General features: G+C 37.4%; 1 protein-coding gene across 4 annotated transcripts in view; it reads right to left on the bottom strand.

Annotated features, from left to right (window-relative positions):
- Positions 1-22,833, bottom strand: part of EXOC6B (exocyst complex component 6B) — a 677,279-nt gene that overhangs the window by 259,916 nt on the left and 394,530 nt on the right. For all 4 annotated transcript variants that reach the window (XM_032178396.2, XM_032178398.2, XM_058428899.1 and 1 more), the window contains one exon: positions 21,717-21,896. In XM_032178396.2, coding sequence (XP_032034287.1) covers positions 21,717-21,896 — 180 coding nt within the window. The remainder of the gene's footprint in view (positions 1-21,716; positions 21,897-22,833) is intronic.

Raw genomic sequence — 22,833 nt, 5'->3', positions numbered from 1 at the left:
GTGAGGAGCACCTCTGCCTGGCCGCCCCGTCTGGGAAGAAGTGAGGAGCGCCTCTGCCCGACCGCCCCGTCTGGGATGTGGGGAGCGCCTCTGCACGACCGCCCCGTCTGGGAGGTCTACCACGGTGGCCAGAAGCAATGTGGGGGCTGGACGTGGTGGCTCACACCTGTGGTCCCGGCACTCTGGGGGGCCGAGGCGGGTTGATCACTTCAGGCTGGGAGTTCGAGACCAGCCTAGCCAACATGGCAAAACACATGAAAAATACAACAGACAAACCAACCAACCAACTCAGTGACAACAGAACAGGTCTACCCTGGAGTCATACTCTAAGTTTTTCTATTTTCCTCCCTTTCTGACCCTTTATCCCACTTTCTTTTTCTTCCTCTTCCTTCTCCTTCTTCTTTGTCAAATAGAGGATTGAACTATTATCACTGATCCATATAAAGTCCCTCTCTCATTTATTTTAATTCCCACCCCCCATTTCTATTCCCCGACTTCCCATGTGCAACCTTCCTAATATGTTTGATATGCATCTTTTTGTTTGTATGTATTTTTAGAAAATGTTTGTTTTGTGTGCAAAAAAAAAAAGGAAAAAAAAAATGACACCAGATTAAAAAAAAAAAAAAGGAAGCCTCATTCCCATTGTAACAAAAAAAAAATTGTTTTAAAGTTAAAAAATAAAAATTAAAATAAACAACAAAAACGAAAAGAAAAAAAAAAAAGACTTAACCAGGAAGAAACTGAATCCCTGAACAGACCAATAATGAGTACTGAAATTGAGTACTACCACTTACCAACCCCCCCAAAAAACAAAGAAAAAAAAAGCCCAGGACCAGACAGATTCACAGCTGAATTCTAACAGATGTACAAAGAAGAGCATGTACTATTCCTACTGAAACTATTCCAAAAACTGAAAAGGAAGGACTCCTCCCTAATGCAATCTATGAGGCCAGCCTCATCCTGATAGCAAAACCTGGCAGAGATACAACAAAAAAAGAAAACTTCAGGCCAATATAATTGACGAACATTGATGCAAAAATCCTCAACAAAATACTGGCAAACCAAATCGAGTAGCACATCAAAAACCTTATGCACCATATCAAGTAGGCTTAATTCCCAGGAGACAAGGTTGGTTCAACATACGCAAATCTAAAATATGATTCATCACATAAACAGAACTAAAGACAAAAACTACATGATTATCTCAATAGGTGCAAAAAAGGCTTATCAGAAAATTCAACATCCATTCATGTAAAAACTCTCAATAAACTAGGTATTGAAGGAAGATACCTCAAAATAATAAGACCAATGTATGACAAACTCACAGCCAACATCACACTAAATGGGAAAAAGCTGAACACATTCCCCCCCAAAAAATGGCACAAGACAAGGATGCCCTCTCTCAAGACTCATATTTGACCTAGTAATGGAAGTTCTGGCCAAGGAAATCGGGCAAGAGAAAGAAATAAAGGGCATTGAAATAGTCTGCAAACTATCTCTGTGGTTTCTAGATTCTATATCTAGAAAATCCCACTGTCTCAACCTAAAAGCTACTTAAGCTGATAAACAACTTCAGCAAAGTTTCAGGATACAAAATCAATGTACAAAAATCACTAGCATTTCTATACACCAACAACAGCCAAGCTGAAGCCAAATCAGGAATGCAGTCCCATTCACAGTTGAAACAAAAAGAATAAAATACCTAGGAACACAGCTAAGTAGGGAGGTAAAAGATCTCTGCAAGGAAAATTACAAACCACTGCTCAAAGAAATCAGAGAGAACACAAATAAATTTTAAAAAATTCCATGTTCATGGATGGGAGAATCAATATCATTAAAATGGCCATACTGCCCAAAGAAATTCATAAATTCAATGCTATTCCCATTAAACTGCCATTGACATTCTTCACAGAACTAGAAAAAAGTATGTAAAAATTCATAATGAACTAAAAAAGAGCCTGAATAGCCAAGGCAATCCTAAGCAAAAAGAACAAAGCTGGCGGCATCATGCTACCAACTTCAAACTATACTACAGGGCTACAGTAACCAAAACAGCATGATACAGATACAAGAAAAGACACATAGGCTGGGCGCAGTGCCTCACGCCTGTAATCCCAGCACTTTGGGAGGCTGAGGCGGGTGGGTCACTAGGTCAGGAGTTCGAGACCAGCCTGACCAATATGATGAAAGCCCGTCTCTACTAAAAATACAAAAATTAGCCAGCTGTGGTGGCGCATCTGTAGTTCCAGCTTACTCAGGAGGCTGAGGCAGAAGAATCACTTGAATCTGGGAGGCATAGGTTGCAGTGAGCCAAGATCGCGCCACTGTACTCCAGCCTGGGCAACAGAGCAAGATTCTGTCAAAAAAAGAAAGAAAGAAAGAAAGAAAGAAAGAAAGAAAGAAAGAAAGAAAGAAAGAAAGAAAGAAAGAAAGGACACATAGAAAAATGGAACAGAACAAAGAACCCAGAAATAAGACCATACATGTACAACCATCTGATCTTTAACAAAGCTGACAAAAACAAGCAATGGGGAAAGGGCTTCCTATTCAATAAATGATGCTGGGATAACTGGCTAGCCATACGCAGAAGACTGAAGCTGGACCCCTTTCTTACAACATGTATTAGTTCATTTTCATGCTGCTGATAAAAACATACCTAAGACTGGGTAATTTATAAATAAAAAGAGGTTTAATAGACTTCCTGTTCCACATGGCTGGGGAGCCCTCACAGTCATGGCAGAGGGCGAAAGGCATGTCTTACATAGCAGCAGACAAGAGAATATGTGCAGGGGAACTCCCCTTTTTAAAAACATCATATCTCATGAGACTTATTCATTATCATGAGAACAGCATGGGAAAGATCTGCCCCCATGATTCAATTACCTCCTACTGGGTCCCTCCCACGACATGTGGGAATTACAAGAGCTATAATTCAAGATGAGAGTTGGGTGGGGACACAGCCAAACCATATCATTCTGCCCAGAGGCCCTCCCAAATCTCATATCCTCACACTGCCTTCCCAACAGTCCCCCAAAGTCTTAACTCATTTCAGCATTAAATCAAGAGTCCACCGTCCAAAGTCTCAATTGAGACAAGGCAAGTCCCTTCTACCTATGAGCCTGTAAAATCAAAAGCAAGTTAGTTATTTCCTAGATACAATGGGGGTACAGGCATTGGGTAAATACAGCCATTCCAAGTGGGAGAAATTGGCCAAAATAAAGGGGCTACAGGTCCCATGCAAGTCAAAATCCAGCAGGGCAGTCAAATCTTAAAGCTTGAAAATGATCTCCTTTGACTCCATGTCTCACATCCAGGTCATGCTGATGCAAGAGGGGATTCCCATTATCTTAGGCAGCTCTGCCCCTGTGGCTTTGCAGAGTACCGTGTCCCACCTAGCTGCTCTCACAGGCTGGTATTGAGTGTCTTGTGGCTTTTCTAGCTGCACAGTGCAAGCTATAGGTGGATCTACCATTCTGGGGTCTGGAGGATGATGGCCCTCCTCTCACAGCTCCACTAGATGATGCCCCATAGGGACTCTTTGTGGGGGCTCCCAACCCACATTTCCCTTCTGCACTGCCCTAGCAGAGGTTCTCCATGAGAGTTCCGCCCCTGCAGCAAACTTCTGCCTAGATATCCAGGCATTTCTATACATCCTCTGAAATCTAGGCAGAGGTTCCCAAACCTCAATTATTGACTTCTGTGCAACCGCAGCCTAAATACTACATAGAAGCTGTCAAGACATGCGGCTTGCATCCTCCCAAGCCAGGGCCTGAGCTGTAGCTTGGCCAGTTTTATTCATGGCTGGAGTGGCTGGGACGCAGGACACCAAGTCTTTAGACTACATCACAGCACAGGGACCTTGGGCCCAGCCCATGAAACCATTTTCTCTTCCTAGGCCTCCAGGCCCATGATGGGAGGGGCTGCCATGAAAACCACTGACATACCCTGGAGACATTTTTCCCATTGTCTTGGGGATTAACATAGGGATCCTCATTTCTAATGCAAATTTCTGTAGCTGGCTTGAATTTCTCCTCAGAAAATGGGATTTTCTATTCTATCGCATTGTCAGGTTGCAAATTTTCCAAACTTTCAAGCTCTGTTTCCCTTTTAAAATGGAATGCTTTTAACAGCATCCAAGTCACTTCTTCAATGCTTTGCTGCTTAGAAATTTCTTCGACCAGATACCCTAAATCATCTCTCTGAAGTTCAAAGTTCCACAAATCTCTAGGGCAGGGGTAAAATGCCACCAGTCTCTTTGCTAAAACATAACAAGGGTGACCATTGTTCCAGTTCCCAACAAGTTCCTCATCTCCATTTGAGATCACCTCAGCCTGGACCTTATTGTCCATATTGCTATCAGGCTTTTGGTCAAAGCCATTCAACAAGTCTCTAGGCAGTTCCAAACTTTCCCACATTTTTCTGACTTCTGGGCCATCAAACTGTTCCAACCTCTGCCTGTTACCCAGTTCCAAAGTTGCTTCCACATTTTTGGGTATCTTATCAGCAGGGCCCCACTCTACTGGTACAAATTTACTGTATTGGTCTTTTTTCACACTGCTGATAAAGACATATCCAAGACTAGGGAATTTACAAAAGAAAGAGATTTAATGGACTTACAGTTCCACATGGCTGGGGAGGCCTCACAATCATGGTGAGAGGAAGAGCAAGTCATATGTGGATAGCGGCACGCAAAGAGAGAGACAGCTTGTACAGCGAAACTCCCCTTTTCATAACCATCAGATCTCATGAGACTTATTCACTATCACAAGAACAGCATGAGAAAGACCTGTCCCCATGTTCCAGTTACCTCCCACTGGGTCCCTCCCACAACACATAGGAATTCAAGATGAGATTGGGTGGGGACACAGCCAAACCATATCACAACCCCATTAAAAAGTGAGCAAAGGACATGAGCACACACTTTTCAAAAGACATACATGTGGCCAACAAGCATATGTTAAAAAGCTCAATATTACTGATCATTAGAGAAATACAAATCAAAATCGCAATAAGATACTACCTCACACCGGTCAGAATGGCTATTATTAAAAAGTAAACAAAAATAACAGAGGCTGATGAGGTTTCAGAGGAAAGGGAATTCTTATACACTGTTTTGGGGAGTGTAAATTAGTTCAACTATTGCGGAAAGCAGTATGGCAATTTCTCAAAGAGCTAAAAGCAGAACTACCATTTGATCCAATAATCCCATTACTAGGTATATAACCAGGGGAATATAAATCATTTTGCCATAAAGACACATGCATGCAAATGTCCATTCACAATAGAAAAGACATTAAATCAACCTAAATGCACATCAACGACAGACTGGATAAAGAAAATGTACGGGAGGCTGAGTCAGGAGAATCACTTGAACCCGGGAGGTGGAGGTTGTGGTGAGCCAAGATCATGCCACTGCATTCCAGACTGGGCAACAAGAGCAACACTCCGTCCCCCCGCCAAAAAAAAAAAAGAAAGAAAAGAAAAGAAAGAAAAGGTGGTATATATACACCATGGAATACTATGCAGGCATTAAAAAAGAATATCATGTCTTTTATGGGAACATGGATGGAGCTGAGGCTATTATCCTTACCAAACTAAAGCAGGAACAGAAAACCAAACATCCATGTTCTCACTTACAAGTGGGAGATAAATGACAAGAACTCATGAACACAAAGAATGAAACAACAGACACTGGGGTGTGCTACAGCGGGGAGAGTGGGAAGAAGGAGCAGAGCAGAAAAAATAACTGCTGGGTACTAGGCTTAATACCTGGGTGATGAAATAATCTGTACAACAAACCCCTGTGACACAAGTTTACCTACATAAAAAACCTGCACATCTACCCCCAAACTTAAAATAAACGTTTTTAAAAAAAAGAAACTCCCACTTAAAACTAACATAATTTAAGAATGTTGGCTGGGCACAGTGGCTCACGCCAGAACTTTGGGAGGCTGAGGCGGGCGGATCATGAGGTCAGGAGATCAAGACTGTCCTGGCCAACATGATGAAACCTTGTCTCTACTAAAAATACAAAAAAATTAGCTGGGCGTGGTGGTGCGCATGTCTGTAATCCCAGCTACTTGGGAGGCTGAGGCAGGAGAATTGCTTGAACCAGGGAGCTGGAGGTTGCAGTGAGCTGAAATCGCACCACTGCCCTCCAGCCTGATGACAGAGTGAGACTCCATCTCAAAAAAAAAAAAAAAAAAAAAAGAATGTCAGAGATTGTTCAAACATCCACCTATCTTGTATTCAACTCCTTTTACAACCTCTGAAAACCAAATTTATCTTTGGAAAAATGTTCCTCTTATAAAGTTCTTCATTATTTCTATTCCATTAAACTCTGAGCTAGTTACTTGAGGGAAGGACCATCTTTGTTTCATTTTTGTATCATTAAAACCTAACACAGTGCCTTGCATATGACAGACACCTAAGAAATATCTATTAAACTAAGATCTATCTCTCTGGAAGTACCTAGCAATTATCTTGTAATGAAATCAAATAAATCTATTTGATATACCTTCAAATATATGAAGGTAGTATGTCACCCAGAGTCTTTACACTTCTGTACCAAAAAAACTCAAGTCATTTAGTCACTCTCTTCTTTATGAGCTCCAGTATATTGACATCATTTCTAAATGCAGGGCCAGAATAAAACTCAATATATCAGGTGTGGCTAGACTAAAATACAGCAGATACTGGACCACCATGGTGCTAATTTCAGAAAATGTATTTCTACTAATAATAATGCAACCTAAATTAACATAACCTGTTTTTGAAGCTATATTTCACCAGTGACATTTTCTCTACACTCTCCAAACTTTGGTCATAGGATTTGATGCTAAGCTGTGTCTTTCCTTGTACTTGTACTTTGTACTTGCATAGATGATTTGGGGGATCCAATTATGGTTATACTTATTATATGCAATCTTACTTGCATTAGTCCTCTCCTCTAAAATACCACTGCCACTGACATGGTAATAACCATTCATTATCTCTCACCAGAAATATTAGAATATTTACTAAATGATTTCTTGGCCATCATTCATACTATACTATAATCCACTCATTAAACTGCAAAATGACTGCCTCTAAATGCAATTTAATCAGCAACTTCCCATATTCATTTATGCTTCTTCACCATTTTCAGCAGAGTCCAATTTCCTTATGTGCCATTTAGGGCATTCATGTTCAAGACACCATCTACGATACTAACTTCATATTCTACAATACCCCAAAAAATATCCCCTTATATTCTAAAAGTTCCATGATTAATTTCATTCCCCTGTTTCTTTACATATACTATACTCTCTGCCTAGTGTTTTTTCCTTTCTCTTCTACCAGATGCCTACCATGCTACCAAACTGTTATATAATTTTTTGATCCTCTTCATCTTTTTGAAGAACATAATTGTCTGTCTCTAGCTAGAGAACACATCTCATTCTCTATTTAAGTAAATGGTATTCAAGTTAGGTGATTAGGTAATTATATCCAAAATCGACTTATAATATAGGTAATATCTTGCCTTTCAATATTTGTCTGCTTCATGTATTTTTATTTAAGCTATACTAAACAACAATAACCTGGGGTAGAAAATTAAAGATATCTATTACCATTGTCTCCCAAGTAACAGAAATTTTACTGTGGAACACAGAATAAATGAACTAAATGTTAAACCAGACAACTAAAATAACAAGTTAGATGTTATTTTATATGAAAGTAGAGTATAAGAATTAGCAAAAATGATTATATTTTGTACTACTAAAAAAAAACTCCCTTGGTTTGGAGCATCTGGTTAAATCAATAATATCTTCAAATGTAAATGTCCCAAAACTAAGTTCTCTACAAATACTGAGTTCAGAGTTGTGTTCAAACAACGGGACAGGAAACTAACCACAGATCATTTCACTTTAGTGTAAGCTTCTGCCCAGTTTTGGATGAGACACTATTACCGTCACAGTTGCATCTGGGAAGATGGCTGAGGCTTTTGGGGAGATAGAGAGTGTCATTAGCATTCTTTTATATATTCACAAGTTTAAAAAGAGTCGTATGAAATTCACAGTGCCAGACTGTGAAAACAGACAAAAATAAAACAAGCCTATTGTTTCCCTTAAACTTAAGCCTAAAAGAAAAACATACCTCAGTTCATATTATAATGCTTTTGGAAATCTCAGCCAGAGCAATAAACTCTAAATTTGTTTCAAGCACTCTACTTTTGAAGTTATATTGCTCATTTCACTTTCTAATTTGTCCTATAGCATTGCCAATTTTTTTTTTTTTTTTTTTGAGACGGAGTCTCGCTCTGTCGCCCAGGCTGGAGTGCAGTGGCGCGATCTCGACTCACTGCAAGCTCTGCCTCCCAGGTTCACGCCATTCTCCTGCCTCAGCCTCCCAAGTAGCTGGGACTACAGGCGCCCGGCTAATTTTTTTGTATTTTTAGTAGAGAGAGTTTCACCATGTTAGCCAGGATGGTCTCGATCTCCTGACCTCGTGATACACCCACCTGGGCCTACCAAAGTGCTGGGATTACAAGCGTAAGCCACCGTGCCTGGCCAGCATTGTCAATTTTTTTTTGCATTGCAGTTACGCAAGAATAAAATTATAATGAATTTTTAGAAATGATCCCTTCCAGTGAAATTATATACCTATACAGGACCAATATAAATATTTTCATAGATAAGAAAAATACAAAAATATAAGGTAAAAATTCCTCCAAATTCAGGCCTTGATCTAAAATTGTTTTCACTATAAGTTTAATGCCTAATATGCTTTTACAGTTATTATTTTGGATGACCTTTAAACATTATACTAAACAGATGTTGTGGCAAACTATATACCAAGTAATTCCTCCTATATGGTTCCAGGACATAGAGGCAGAAGCACAGGAATCTCTGGGTTGGAAGACTTAGAGTTCTAGTCTAATACTCTGTCCTACACATGGATTGACTTTGCACCATCCCAGAGAATCAGCTATTCTCTGTCACAATGTTGTCCATGAATTAACTAGTCCATACTCCTATTTATGTCTGTCTAACTTCTACTTCGTAGAACAACTTATAACAGAAAGAGCCAATAGGTATTCAAATATTACTCTAAATAAAATACAGCAAATTAATAAGGGTCAGGAACAACATTTATGGCCACCAGGTGTAAATTCTTTTCTATCTATAATAATTTGACAATCTCTCCTTTGGAGAAAATAATAAACAGACAAAATCAGTACTCAAGAAAACTGTGACAAGCTCCCCAGAATTCCCATATCCTATTTATGTAGAGAGGTTAAAATGGCCTGCAAAGAGATCTTAAAGAAATAGACAAAAAAAAAATAGTAAAACTCTGGTATGTGGATATGATCACTTTGTCTGAGTGCTTCCCAGGTTTTGGACTAAAAGCATTTAAGCCAAATATCTGTTCCAGTTCCATGAAATCAGAAACAGACTGGCAAGTTTACTAAAGGGACCTGAAAGACAGAGGTCATATGCCATAGAGGGTATAGACACATTAAAAGTTAATCTCACAACTATCACATTATTTTAAAAAGTAAAGGAATTAAAACAGTGAGAGAGTGTACTTGTTAATTAATATCAAAAGAGAGTCAATAAGACAAGTAGATATTCATGAGATACCCCTATGAAGATGTCATGGTTTGGTAGTTTTGGGTAGCGATGTTTTTTAATCAAAAGCAGATAAAGTCCTATATACCATAATTACAGGAATTCATTGAATCATGTAGAAGGCCACTGGAAGTTTCTCTTGACTTTCTACAGTTAGCATCAGTAAAATAATTGTGTTACATTCAGTGATCTTCCCTCAATAGCATAGAATAAGTATGATTAGGAACAGTCATAGTCATATCATTAGCAGTTGACTGGGGCCATAGACTAACATTAGAGCTAGACTAGGACTAGAATTTTTAAGCATTACTATTGAAGCCATAAACCTTATGCTCATTAGACTCATTCCCTGCGCTACTCAAGGGAGCCAGGTTCCACCAGGAAGGTAAAAAGATAAACAAAAAACACTGGAAGGATCCCCATGGACAACTGCTGAAGGGAAGGGAAACCCTAAGGAAAGATCACAATGACTTGTACCCTAGGGAACCGATACCTCCTATTTCCTTTACCACCTGCAATGTAGCATATCAATGTGATTCTTTTAATAATCTCACTGTATCTGTTTTACAATAGCAAAAATATAGATATTGTCAATATGGCACAAAGAATATTGTTTCAGTGAAGAATCCTTAGATTTTACATACTTCCAGATGGAATGTGTGCTCACAACTAGAAAAAAAAAGGCACAAAAGAAAACTAGCCTTACAAAAGGTTCATGTTAAACTTCTTGAGAGTATAGAGTTAGGGCCTGTTTGTCTGTTGAAAAACTGCTTCCCATTTTCAGATCTCTGTCACCTCCTAATCCTAAGATTATCTTTCAAAGGAGTTATCGAGATAAACAAAGATCAAAGGCAACTTAAGTAAATACAAAAAATAGTAGGCCAATAAAACAAAACACATAGACAAAAACATGAAATAAAACTTCCTTGTTTTGTTACCATCTTAGAACAGTTAAAGATGGTAAATCATTCAATTGCAGAAATCTGTAAAGGCAATAAGACAATCCTACAGGACATAAAAATAACAAGTGGATGTCCTTAACAGAAACACTTTTAAAAATATTAAACATAATGCATCCAGGGATGTATTGCAGGGTAGAAAATTCACTTTTTGTCTTTGTGCGCGTGTGTGTGTGTGTGTGTGTGTGTATCCCTAATCATTTTTTAAGAAGGTAGTTTTTCCTTAGGAAGAGAGTGGACTTCATCTATCACAAAGGAGCTAAAGAACAAGAAGCCTGCAATTGCTAATTCAAAGACAGGGAGGTCCCAGGGGCAAGTACGTACTGTGTCTGATTTCCAACATTGTGTGTTATTCGTTTGGAGAAGTTCAAGCACTTACTGAAGTATATTAAAATTGTGGCTATAGACTACCATGAAAGTATTACAGAAGAGTGGAATATACCACATTCCTGTTGCTCATTTAACTGTGAACTCCTCACCCCACAACATGTACAATACATATGCTAAGGTATTCTGACACCAATTTGCAGGCTCAAATTTGTCCTCGTCAAAAAAGCAAAAATGTAGTTTAGACTGACCTCATTGCGATATTCCAAGCAGCAATATTTTCTTCCTTTGGAACTTGGATTATTACCTTTACAGTGCACTCCCAACATCATTCTTAATGAAGTGGAATTATAAGCAAAATATATTTATAATGAAGAGCTGTAATCAAAATAGATGTTAGGTAAAGGCAAATAGTCATCTGAGTTGGAGGACACTATTCCATGCATGATGTCCCTGTTAAACATTCCAGTCTCATCATGACATTGACTGGATGTTTACTCAATGTTGGCCATATTAAAATGTCTGAGATACTTTCCTTCAAATAACATGTAACATTAGTTCATAATAGGGGAAAATACAGAAAATAATATTTAAGATCATATATCCAAAGTTTCAAGTAGAAAACTGAGACAATAATATCTATAGGAGTTCACAAGAAAATCAAACCTTGTGGTATGAATTGTGGGAAAAAGGTGAACAGTCATAAAAGACCTCATGGGGAAAACAGGTGTTAAGCTGTATTTTAAAGGAGGGAAGATTTGAAAGTGAGATGAGAAGTCATTCTGAGAAGGAAAACCATGAGCAAGAATCTACAGCCAGGAATAAGCATAGTATGCTTGGGAATGATTAACAGATACATTTGGCTGAAGTCACAGCTTTATGTAAGGGAATTACAACAAATGTATTTAATGCGGATAGTAGTTTTACTTTAAAATGTGGGGATTATTAAAAATTTCTGAACAGAGAGAGTAACAAACAAACCAGTGTTCTCGGAAGGCACATCTGGAAATAAACTGACATAAAAAGAAACTCTGCCTATGTTCTTCCACTGCTGCTCTTCTTTATAATGATCACACATCCTCAGTTGTCCTTAGTTGTGCTTTATTATTCCTGATCTAATCACAACCATGCTTCTCAGTCCCCTTGCCTAGAAGTTTGCTTGGAAACCTCAATTCAACAGCACTGAATAATAGTATTAAAGTTTATATAACAGTTTGCCTATCATTACACATTATTTGCTGATATTAGCAATGATGAAATAACTGTTTTGTCCTCGGATAAAACTCAACACCCCACAACTTTAGCATCAATAAGAAAGAATTCAAGCCACTTCATCTTTTAAAGCTATTGTATTAGTCTGTTCTCACTCTCCTGTGAAAAAATACTCAAGACTGGGTAATCTATAAAGAAAAGAAGTTTAATTGACTCACAGTTCCACATGGCTAGTCAGGCCTCAGGAAACTTACAATCATGGCAGAAAGTACCTCTTCATAGGGCAGCGGGAGAGAGAATGAGTGCTGAGAGAAGGGGGAAGCCCCTTATAAAACCATCAGATCTCACTATCATGTGAATAGCATAGGGGAAACTACTCCCATGGTTCAGTTATCTCCACCTGGTCCCGCCCTTGACACTCAGGGATTATTACAATTCAAGGTGAGATTTGGGTGGGGACACAGAGCCAAACCATATCAGGTATCAAAGATACTAAAGTGACCAAGTATAGCAATATCTAACATTTTCTCACTGGAATCTCTGACTCTTACCAGGTGCAGTGGCTCAGCTCATGCTTATAATCCCAGCACTGTGGGAGGCCAAGGCAGGAGGATCACTTGAGCCCAGAAGTTCAAGGCCAACCTGGGCAATATAGTGAGACCCCATCTCAACAAAAAATTAATAAATTAGCCAGGAATGGCAGCACACGCCTGTAATCCTAGACACTTCGCAAGACTGTTGTGGGCGGATTGCTTGAGCTTGAGAGGGTGAGGCTGCAGTGAGCTGTTATCACATGATGGCACTCCAGTCTGGGTGACAGAGTGAGACTGGCTCAACAACAACAACAACAAAAAGGAATAGAAAAAGAAAAGGAAATCAAGTATGAAAATTTGTAAGTGTGGAATTTTGCAGTATGTTAAATTCTAGATTCTCCTTATTTTCTACCTTATCAACAAAAATAGAATTAGAAGTAAATGGCTCTATTTGGCACCAAACGTAATTAAGCTTTTATTTAATAATTACAAGAGCAGAAGAAGACTCAAAGGTCATTATCATTAAAGAGGAAAAGGATTACTGGCTTGATACTACCAGAAAGAACAGCTCTGGCTTGGTAATAGTAGCTTTATGGGGAGAAAAGTTCTAAGTAATAGCTCAACACACAAAGATATTTCTGAAGAAAGACAAAACCTCTAAAGGATTTAAGTGATTAACTAAACAAAAGATCCCAATACCACATTGATAAGAAGCAAATGTTTTTTATTTCAATGTACTCTATGTAGCTCAAATAACCTAACTGTTAACTGCATGGAAAGAGGAAACAGAAATCAATTTCTTGATAGGCAGAAAAATCATTAGTAAATCAGTAATTTGTACTCCATCAGGGAAAACGAAAAAAAAAAATCTTGAATCTTGGATCTACCTATGTAATTAATGTAATGAAGAAAAATGTAGTTGTGTCCTAAAGGATCTGATGTCTCTAGTCCTTTTTAAGGACACCTGAAACTTCTTTATTTTGTTCCAGAGAAAGTCATAGGAATTGGGCTAAATTACAGGGTCATTTTTATCAGCAGATGAGAGAATTTCCACATAAGGTGTCAAAGAAGAATTCAGGTTAGGTTAGAAACAAGCAACCCACTTATTGGTGTATTTCCCATTACCAGATAGAGTTTCTACTTTATGGGGACGTTACAACAATTTACCACCCATTCCGGGAATTGTTCTGGTCACCATGACCAAAATTTTATACACTAACAAAAAAGATTCTGAATAAGAATCCCACAGAGAAAAAGGTATTTAAATGATGGCTCTATGAAACATAGCTTAGTGCTTCTCATATATAGTTTGGAGGTATTATATAGCCTAGTGGGAAGGAACAAGGACTTTGGAGGCAGTTTACACCCCAAATTCACTAACTCTAGATGAGTAGTTTTTGACACAATAGTAAACCTCTCTATGTTTACTAATGCGTAAGCTATTCTAATTTTTCTTTTCTAATTTGTAAGCTGGGAGAATAACAATGTTTTCACAAATTTGTTGCAAGGAATAAATGAGAATATATATTAATACATACATACATGTACATTAGAACATATACACCTATGTGTGTGTGTGTGTATACATACACATGGGTGTATATGTATACACACACAGAGAGAGAGAAAGAAAAAGAGAGAGACAGAGAGGGAGAGGGCACTTCGCACAGTACCTGGTACATGGTATGGACTCAAAAGATAGTAGCTATTGTCAAATGTTAAGAGACAGCTTGAAATAGTGAAAAGAGCACGACCCAAGGTAAAATGACCTAGGATCTAGCCCCACTATTGATTAATTTTCTGACCTCTGGGCAAGACCCTGTTAGGCCTCAGTTTCCATATTTGTTAAATGGGGAAAATAGTGACTGTCCGTATATCACAGAGGTTGTTTTTTTGAAAAAAGAAATGGGATAATGACATATAAAAGAACTGTGAACATTACTAACTAATAATGAATGCAAGGCATTTTATAATTAAAATTCTGTCACTTGAAAACCATACTCTTTCTTATTTGGAGAAACAAGAGAATATGGAAGGAGAAAGACCAATTCAGAATTTCAACCTAAACAAACTTTTGGTCATTATCTCAAAATAATAGCTTTTGACTTCTCTTTTCTGTAATTAAATGGTTACTTTTAATGACATATGACCCAAAAATGATTGTCAATGCCCAGGCAGGAATTCAGTTACTTTATTATTCAAAACAGGTAAACTCCATAAAAACTTACTATGCACTATTTCATGCAAGCTGCTGCAGTATACACAGAAATACAGATGAATAGGACAAGGTCTTTATCTACAGGGTTCACAAGTCCATAGTTGGCAATCAATCTAATAGACAGGATGGTATAATGGAAAAAATTTTAAGTCAAATAAATTTGTTTAAATCCTAACCCTTTCACTGATTTGCTGTATCCCTTACAAAGTACATATCCTCCTTGAGTTTATGGTCTCATCATAAAATGTAATAATAATATTAATACTTATCTGATTGGGGTATTTTGAGTCCTCATCAACTGGGATGACATATAACACATGTAAAGCATTTGGAACACAGCAGATGCTTTAATTACCATTGTCTCCTTTCCTGAATAAAGTACACAAATGAATGACACATCCAGCCCAAGGTAAAATTTAATTAGTGCCATTTTAAAAAGTGCCACAAAGGAAGATGTCACATCTGGTCAGGAGAACTGGTAAGGCCTCATAGAAGGTGTGGTACTTGAAATGAACCTTGACATATGTAAGATTTTCAACACACATAGTTAAAGGGCAGAAGCAGTAAAAGTAGACAAAAGGCATGGGGAAAAAAAAAAAAGACACAGGGTAGAAAACAGTTGGGTGTGCTTAACAAAGAGCATTACTTCATTATGGGAGGAGAATCTTTGGTAAATAGAAAAGAGAGACAGAGACAGAGAAAAATACAGAAAGGTAGTTTAAGGTCCCATGATGAAAAGTCTGGATGGACACAGAAAAGATTTTGTACTTAATGGGAGTACTGACAGTTTGTACTGACAGTTCTTCAGTAGCAGCATCATTGGGTTAGGTCGGAGATGGCAGCAATTCCTGGAAATAAATTGAGTACTAAAAGAAATATCAGTTTTTAAAGGGTTTTAAATGGGAAGAATTTCAGAAACTTATATGTAGAAAATAATTTTCTCTTAAGGATGACCTAAGAGAAAGTAAGGCCAGGGATAGGTATCATTGTATTACTAGACAAAGAAACAGAGAATTTCCACGCTTAACCCACAAACCAAGGTGGGCTATGACAGATCTTGCCCTATGTCTTACAAATTAACATTAACAGCAGACAGAGAAAACAAACTCAGGATTCCATCCTCTGGGTCTGTTACTTGAGACAGCATTTCCTCTCTTAAGCATTTCTGAAAGATAATTATCAGGATAACAAGAATAAATTCTCAAAAACATGCTCTTATGCTGAGCATGCAAAATGGGTAACTGTGCATGCAATTGTAAATTATACAACTGAAGTCTGAAAAAAAAATGCGTGTGTACTTACCTCATCTGTTAACTCAAGGGAAACAGTAAGATTTAAAAACTCTAAATGTGGAAAATATTATTATAATCATTTCTGGGTGCCTCATGAAGATGGGCAGGCTGCCTAAGTCACAAAAACTTCAAGGGAAAAAACAGTTGCAAAATTAAATAATTTTCCCCTCTGACCACTGACTATCTAACAATGACAATAATCTGCAAACAAACACACTCGGATTCTCCCTCTCTCTCTCTCTGTGTCACACACAAACACATTTCTAGACACCAACTTATTCCGTTGCCTATATTGCTGCTGTGATGCGGTAAAATATCCCTCAGAATTAAGAGAAACTGGGGATTCCAAAACGTAAGAGAACAAGACAGAATTTGCCTTGTCTTTCCAGTCCTCTCTATATACATTTTTTCTATCAATCAATCCCTCTCTGAGAGAGAGCCACTTCCGTCAGGGAATTTCAAATATGAAAAGAAAATATTTATAGTAAGTAAAAGACAAATGATTTGGGTTGTTTTTCAGAAACAAACTCTTCTCTCTCCCATTCTTTCTCTAATAATGCCCAAGGGCAAATCTTAGACACAGCTCTGTTTTGTGACTAATACAGGGTTCTATGAGGAAATTATCTAGCATTCTAGGGAAGATAAACACAAATGTTAGGCAATCTATTTTGTGGAAAACCAGATGGGGTAGTTTAAGAAGTCATCTGATTCTAGAGAATATAATGGTTGGTGAATCCAATTAATTTTAAAAGTGTAGATTCAGAAAAGTGTAGACAAGACAGAAATATGGCACCAATGGAAGCAATATTGAGGACTTAAGCCTGTCAGTTACTTCCTACTTTGATTCTGAATGGTACATGGTAAATGGGTCTACAGCCTGAGTGGTAGAATCAACTCTATCCACACTGAGACGTTTTATAGTATTTAGGTAAAAATGGCAGTTTAGAATAAACAAAAGAGGGGGAAATAAACCTCAACTAGTTACTTACAGTATAGCCTTGCAAGAAAGTTCACAACTCTACAGGTAAAAGCATGCACTTTAATGCAGACAAGCACCAGTTTGATCCACATTACTGCTTCTAAATGACCTAGAGGTTAAAGTAAGGAGTACAAAGTGTGGTGCTGAAATATGACAGCATGATGAAATGGGGACAGGTGGGCTGGCAAAAGCAATTTAAAAATATAAATTGGTAATTAAACACAATAATTCTTGAGGTGGAAAATAATTACTCTAAATATCACCTCCACATACCCCCAGCATTATAAAAGCTGCAGATGTGGCTGGGCACAGTGGCTCACGCTTGTAATCTCAGCACTTTGGGAGGCCGAGGTGGGCGGATCACGAGGTCAGGAGATCAAGACCACGGTGAAACCCCGTCTCTACTAAAAATACAAAAACATTAGCCGGGCGGCCGGACGCGGTGGCTCACACCTGTAATCCCAGCACTTTGGGAGGCCAAGGTGGGTGGATCACGAGGTCAGGAGATCAAGACCATCCTGGCTAATACGGTGAAACCCCATCTCCACTAAAAATACAAAAAATTAGCCGGGCGAGGTGGCGGTCACCTGTAGTCCCAGCTACGCAGGAGGCTGAGGCAGGAGAACGGCGTGAACCCTGGGGGTGGAGCCTGCAGTGAGCTGAGATGGCGCCACTGCACTCCAGCCTGGGCGAAAGAGCGAGACTCCATCTCAAAAAAAAAAAAAAAGCTGCAGATGTTTCAATTCAGAAAACATTTTCTAAAAACACAAACAAAAAGGAAAACCTAAAAGCTACATAGAAATAAGGATAAACCATGGAGTATACAATTCTAGACTTACACTGTACATAATATAGATATTTAATTTGTGTATATATGTATTAATTAAAATAAGATCATATCTGTTTTTCCAGTTAAGAAATAATGAATATATTTTAATGAATAAATATAAATTTACATTAATTTAATGAATGAATATCACATTATATGAATATACAATAATTTAGTTTGTGAACACATTTGTTTGCTGGATTTTTAATTTATACCAACTCCTCACTATACAAAATGCATTGTATTAAATATAGTTATATTTGAATATTATAATACAATCATGATTATTTCATTAAGTTCAAATTCTAAAAGGGGAATTACACAGTAAAAAGGTAAGCACATTTTAAGGGGTTTCTGAGGCATACTGAAAAACTGACTCCAAAAAGACTATAATAACTAGACCCCTAGCAGCAACGTATGAAAATACCTATTTCCTCAAATATTTCTTATAAATAATGAATGTTACCATTTTCTTATTTCTGAGTAGTTTATAGTCAAAAATATCACACAAGCTTAATATGTATGTCTTATTAATAGAGTTACAAATTATGTTCATGTTATCATTTTTTACCAAATATTGTCCATTTTTGCTTACAAATGAATTTCAGAATTATTTCATTAAGATTCCTCCCTAAACAAATTTACTTGATACTCATTGCAATTAGATTAAATTTGAAAAAACTTTCTACAAAATGAAATATTCCCATCCTGGAATACCATATATATCTGTGCATAAGAAAGTGTCTTTTATATTACTCTGTGATGTTGTCACATTATTTCTAAATTTACTTGCTAAGTAGTTGCATAGAAAAATTATATCTATGTCCCAATAGTAAATAAGACACTTTTGACAATATGTTTTCTATGTGGGCATTGCTAATATACGAAAAGTTTATTTGTTTTCTAAGTGAATCATCTAACCTAAATTCTTATTGGTCTTAATAAATTTTTAGTATGTTCTATTTAGATAATAATAACCTATGAATAATAATACACATGTGCTATGGTTTGAAATGTTTGAGCCTTGCCAAAATTCATATTGAAATTTAATCCCCAATGCAATTTTTATATATTTTTTTAATTTTTAATTTTTGTGGGGGAGGGCTTTTCAGAAGTCATTACATCACTCATTAATTGGATTAGTGCCTTATAGAAGGGACTGGGGGAGTGAGTTCATCCTTTTTGCCTTCTCTGCCATGTAAGGATACAGAGGTGCCATTTATGAGTGACAGGACTTTATCAGACATTGAATCTGCTGACGTCTTAATATTGGACTTTTCAGCCTCCAGAACTGTGAGAAACAAATTTCTGTTGTTTATAAATTTCTCAGTCTAAAGTATCTTGTTATAGGAGCAGGAATGGACTAAGACATGCATGGCTCATTATAATGTAATTTATTCTTTTTTTACATTTATTTGATAGAACTTCTAAAGTGTTGGTGAGAAGCATCTTCACCCAATTCCTGATGTCAATGAAAATAAATGTTTTATTGTTCTACTGTTAAATCTATGGTGGCTACTAAATTTCAAATAGATGTTCTTTATTATGTTATTAAAATATTATACTGCTTGGAATTTAGTAAACTTTGTTTTTAAATCAAGAATGTAGCCTGGATGTAATAAAATGTCTTTCTAGAATACATCAAGAAACTTTATCTCCTTCACCTAGTAATGTGATAAATTATATTAACAGATTTTTAAAAATATCAAACCATCCTTGCATTTCTGGAATAAATCCTACATACTAGTACAAAATTACTTTCTTAAAACACTTGGAATTGACTTGCTAAAATGTTATTTATTTACTTTTATCCATAATCGTGAGATTAACCCATAGTTTTTTTGTGTGTGCTCTTTTTGTCTGGCTTTGGTATCAGGATAAAGCTAGACAAAATGACATAATTTTCTGCAGGTAAATGCTCCCACTAGGAACAACTAGGAAAGGAAGTAAAACATGTAGAAAAAACATATTAAAAGGCATCAGGTGCTGTGAAGCAATGAAGACTAAAGGGAATAAAATGGCAGAGAGGACAGAACCTTTTAAAGGTGAGGTGAAAATCTGCAGCTTTCCTTGTGGGCATTTGAGGAACGTAGGCAAGGGCAACAGACCGAGAATCTTAAAACCAGGCAGAGACTAACTGCTAGGGGATGAAAAAAACATGGACTCTTTACTGCTTCCAACAGACTAGAGTGCCACAGTTAGAGGTTTGAGGACTAGTTTTACCCTCAAGATATTTACTGAATTCTAAAGCTAAACAGCTGAGGAAAATAAGAGTTTAAGCCAAAAGCTTTGAAAGGCAAGGAGATTTCTCACGGTTTCACAGTGTTTCAGAGAAAAAGACTCACTAGTAGAAGAATGCCTAAAAATGACAGGAGCTATCTTAGTCCATTCAGAATAATGTAACAAAATCCCATAGACTGGTAGCTTATAAACAAAAGAATTCCCACAGTTCTGGAGGCTTGGAAGTCCAGCATCAAGGTACCAGCAGATTTGGTGTCGGATGAAGGCCTATTTCCTAGTGCAAAATAAAAAAGGAGTCTTCTTCCTGTAGCCCCGTATCTTCACATGGCCACAAAGAACAAGGCAGCTCTCTGAAGTCTCTTTTATAAGTATACTAATCCCATTTGTGAGGCTCTACCGTCATAATCTATCACCTCCCAACGCCTCACCTCCTAATGTAATCACACTGGTTATTAGATTCAACATATGATTTTGGGGGTATATAAACATTCAGATCACATAGGAGCTGAAACCTCATTAGGGATGGTAAAGTAACACTGACAATCCCCAACACTTTTTTTCCTGTCAGCAATTGCTGATACTGGGTACTGCTAAGTCTCCTTAAGACATTTGCCAGATTCTAAAACGAAAGAGTACAGGAGGCTGAATAGACAAGGTTTCTGTGAAGAGCGGGAATTTCTATAGTCCTCTTTGGTGCTAAAAGACAATGACATATCAGGCAGTTTTTAAAAGCTCTGCAGAGCCATATCCTACCAACAAGGGCAAACAAAGTACACTACAACTGCAACCCAATATTAACCCAAATCAGTCCATGATGGTACTAGGGTGGTCAGCTTCAAACCACAACCCACCTGCCCATTCTATTTACTAAGTAACGGAAAACATGAACCTTTTCTGGTGGAAGATAACACCACCTGGAATCTCTACATATTTTATACAACGCCTAACATCAACCAAAAAATATTAGAAAGAGACAGGACCATATCACTGAAAACCAAGAGAAAAAAAACCACCAATATGTATGTATAATATATATAAGAAGTAGTAAAGAATAATTTTGAATGTCTATAATTAATATGCTTAAGAAAACAGAGAAAACATAGACAAATTAGATAAAAAAGATGGAGCATTTCATCAAAGAATTTCAGTTTATGTAAAAAAGTTAAAGAATATTCTAAAACTAAAATATACATATCTGAAATTCTAACTAAGTTTCTTTTTTTAATTCTACCAAGGCTTTTATATTGTCTTTGTACTAATTACCTTGAGCATCATAGGAAGATAAGCAGACATAATACCAGGAACCATTTTTAGATGAAAAAAATGCAAAGGTCAATGAAAAAATGATGGAAGTAGCCTCTACATATCATTAAAGGTTAATAAATATAGCATGAGCTTTTATATACTGAAAATCTTCCTGGGTAGTTACAGCAGAAACTAACATCTTTCACCAAAATAAATTATAAGGAAACCTTTTTATATATAAAGGACAAAGTAAGAGCAACTGTCACTTACAGGAAGGTGTGTGAATACAGCAAAGGTGCTACGAAGAAAGGCAATGAGGTCTACCAGGTAATCACTAGCTTTGCTGCCCAAATCTCCGGTCATCCAGTCATAGTCTGCCAGCTGTAGGAACTGGTCAATCTTCTGGTTTAAGTTGGTATAAATCTCTTCTTCAGCTGCATGTCTAGCATCCTGTGAAAAAATATAAAATTTGAAAAATCACTCAGATTTCAATATGGGCAGAAATTTCTATGAGCTTAGAGCCATCTGACATATCCATTAAGTAACTGGGAATATAACTGGGAATACTGAGTCATATCACAGTCTTCTTTAATTTTTTCTTTTTCAAAACCATTGTGTAGGTTTTTTCTAATTTTTTGTTTGCATCCTAAGAGATGCTAAAATGAAAGCAGAATGCCCAGATCATGTAAGTTTGAGATACCTATATACAAGATTCATGATATACACTACACTAGCATATTAAGGGCTCTAAGAAGTATGGTGAAATTAATATTCTTACAAAAATATTTTCAGGACAAATGATCATACATTGCTCCACAACAATCAGTATTCCAATGCTAAAATTCCACCAACACAGACTTGTGCAGAGTAACTTATGAAGTACCTGCCACCACATTCAATATTCACTTTCAGTCTGATCTTCCTTACCTTCTGTTAAATACTCTCTATTTAAAATTCTGTCTTCCCGTGGAATTCATGAGATGGTTGTCTCCTGGATTTCCTTTTACTTCTCTGGACACAAATCTTCTCACTTTCTTTGGGTGATTTAATGAAATCCAATAGCTTCCAGTATCTCTATCTTCAGTACAGATCTACTCCAAAATCATTCTAAATCAAGAATCATATATGCGAGTGTTTCATGGACATCTGACCCAGACAAACTTTGAAATAAGTGTCCAGGCACAGTGGCTCGTGCGTGTAATTCCAGAACTTTGGGAGGCTGAAGTGGGTGGATCACCTGAGGTCAGGAGTTTGAGACCAGCCTGGCCAACATGGTGAAACCCCGTCTCTACTAAAAATACAAAAATTAGCTGGGCGTGGTGGTGGGATCCTGTAATCCCAGCTACTCAGGAGGCTGAGGCAGGAGAGTTGCTTGAACCCAGGAGGC

The sequence above is a fragment of the Hylobates moloch genome, unplaced genomic scaffold (assembly GCF_009828535.3).
Source record: "Hylobates moloch isolate HMO894 unplaced genomic scaffold, HMol_V3 SCAFFOLD_15, whole genome shotgun sequence".
In the NCBI taxonomy this organism is placed as follows: Eukaryota; Metazoa; Chordata; class Mammalia; order Primates; family Hylobatidae; genus Hylobates; species Hylobates moloch.
The sequence above is the reverse complement of the archived record's forward strand: the minus strand, read 5'-3'. Positions and strand labels throughout refer to the sequence as shown.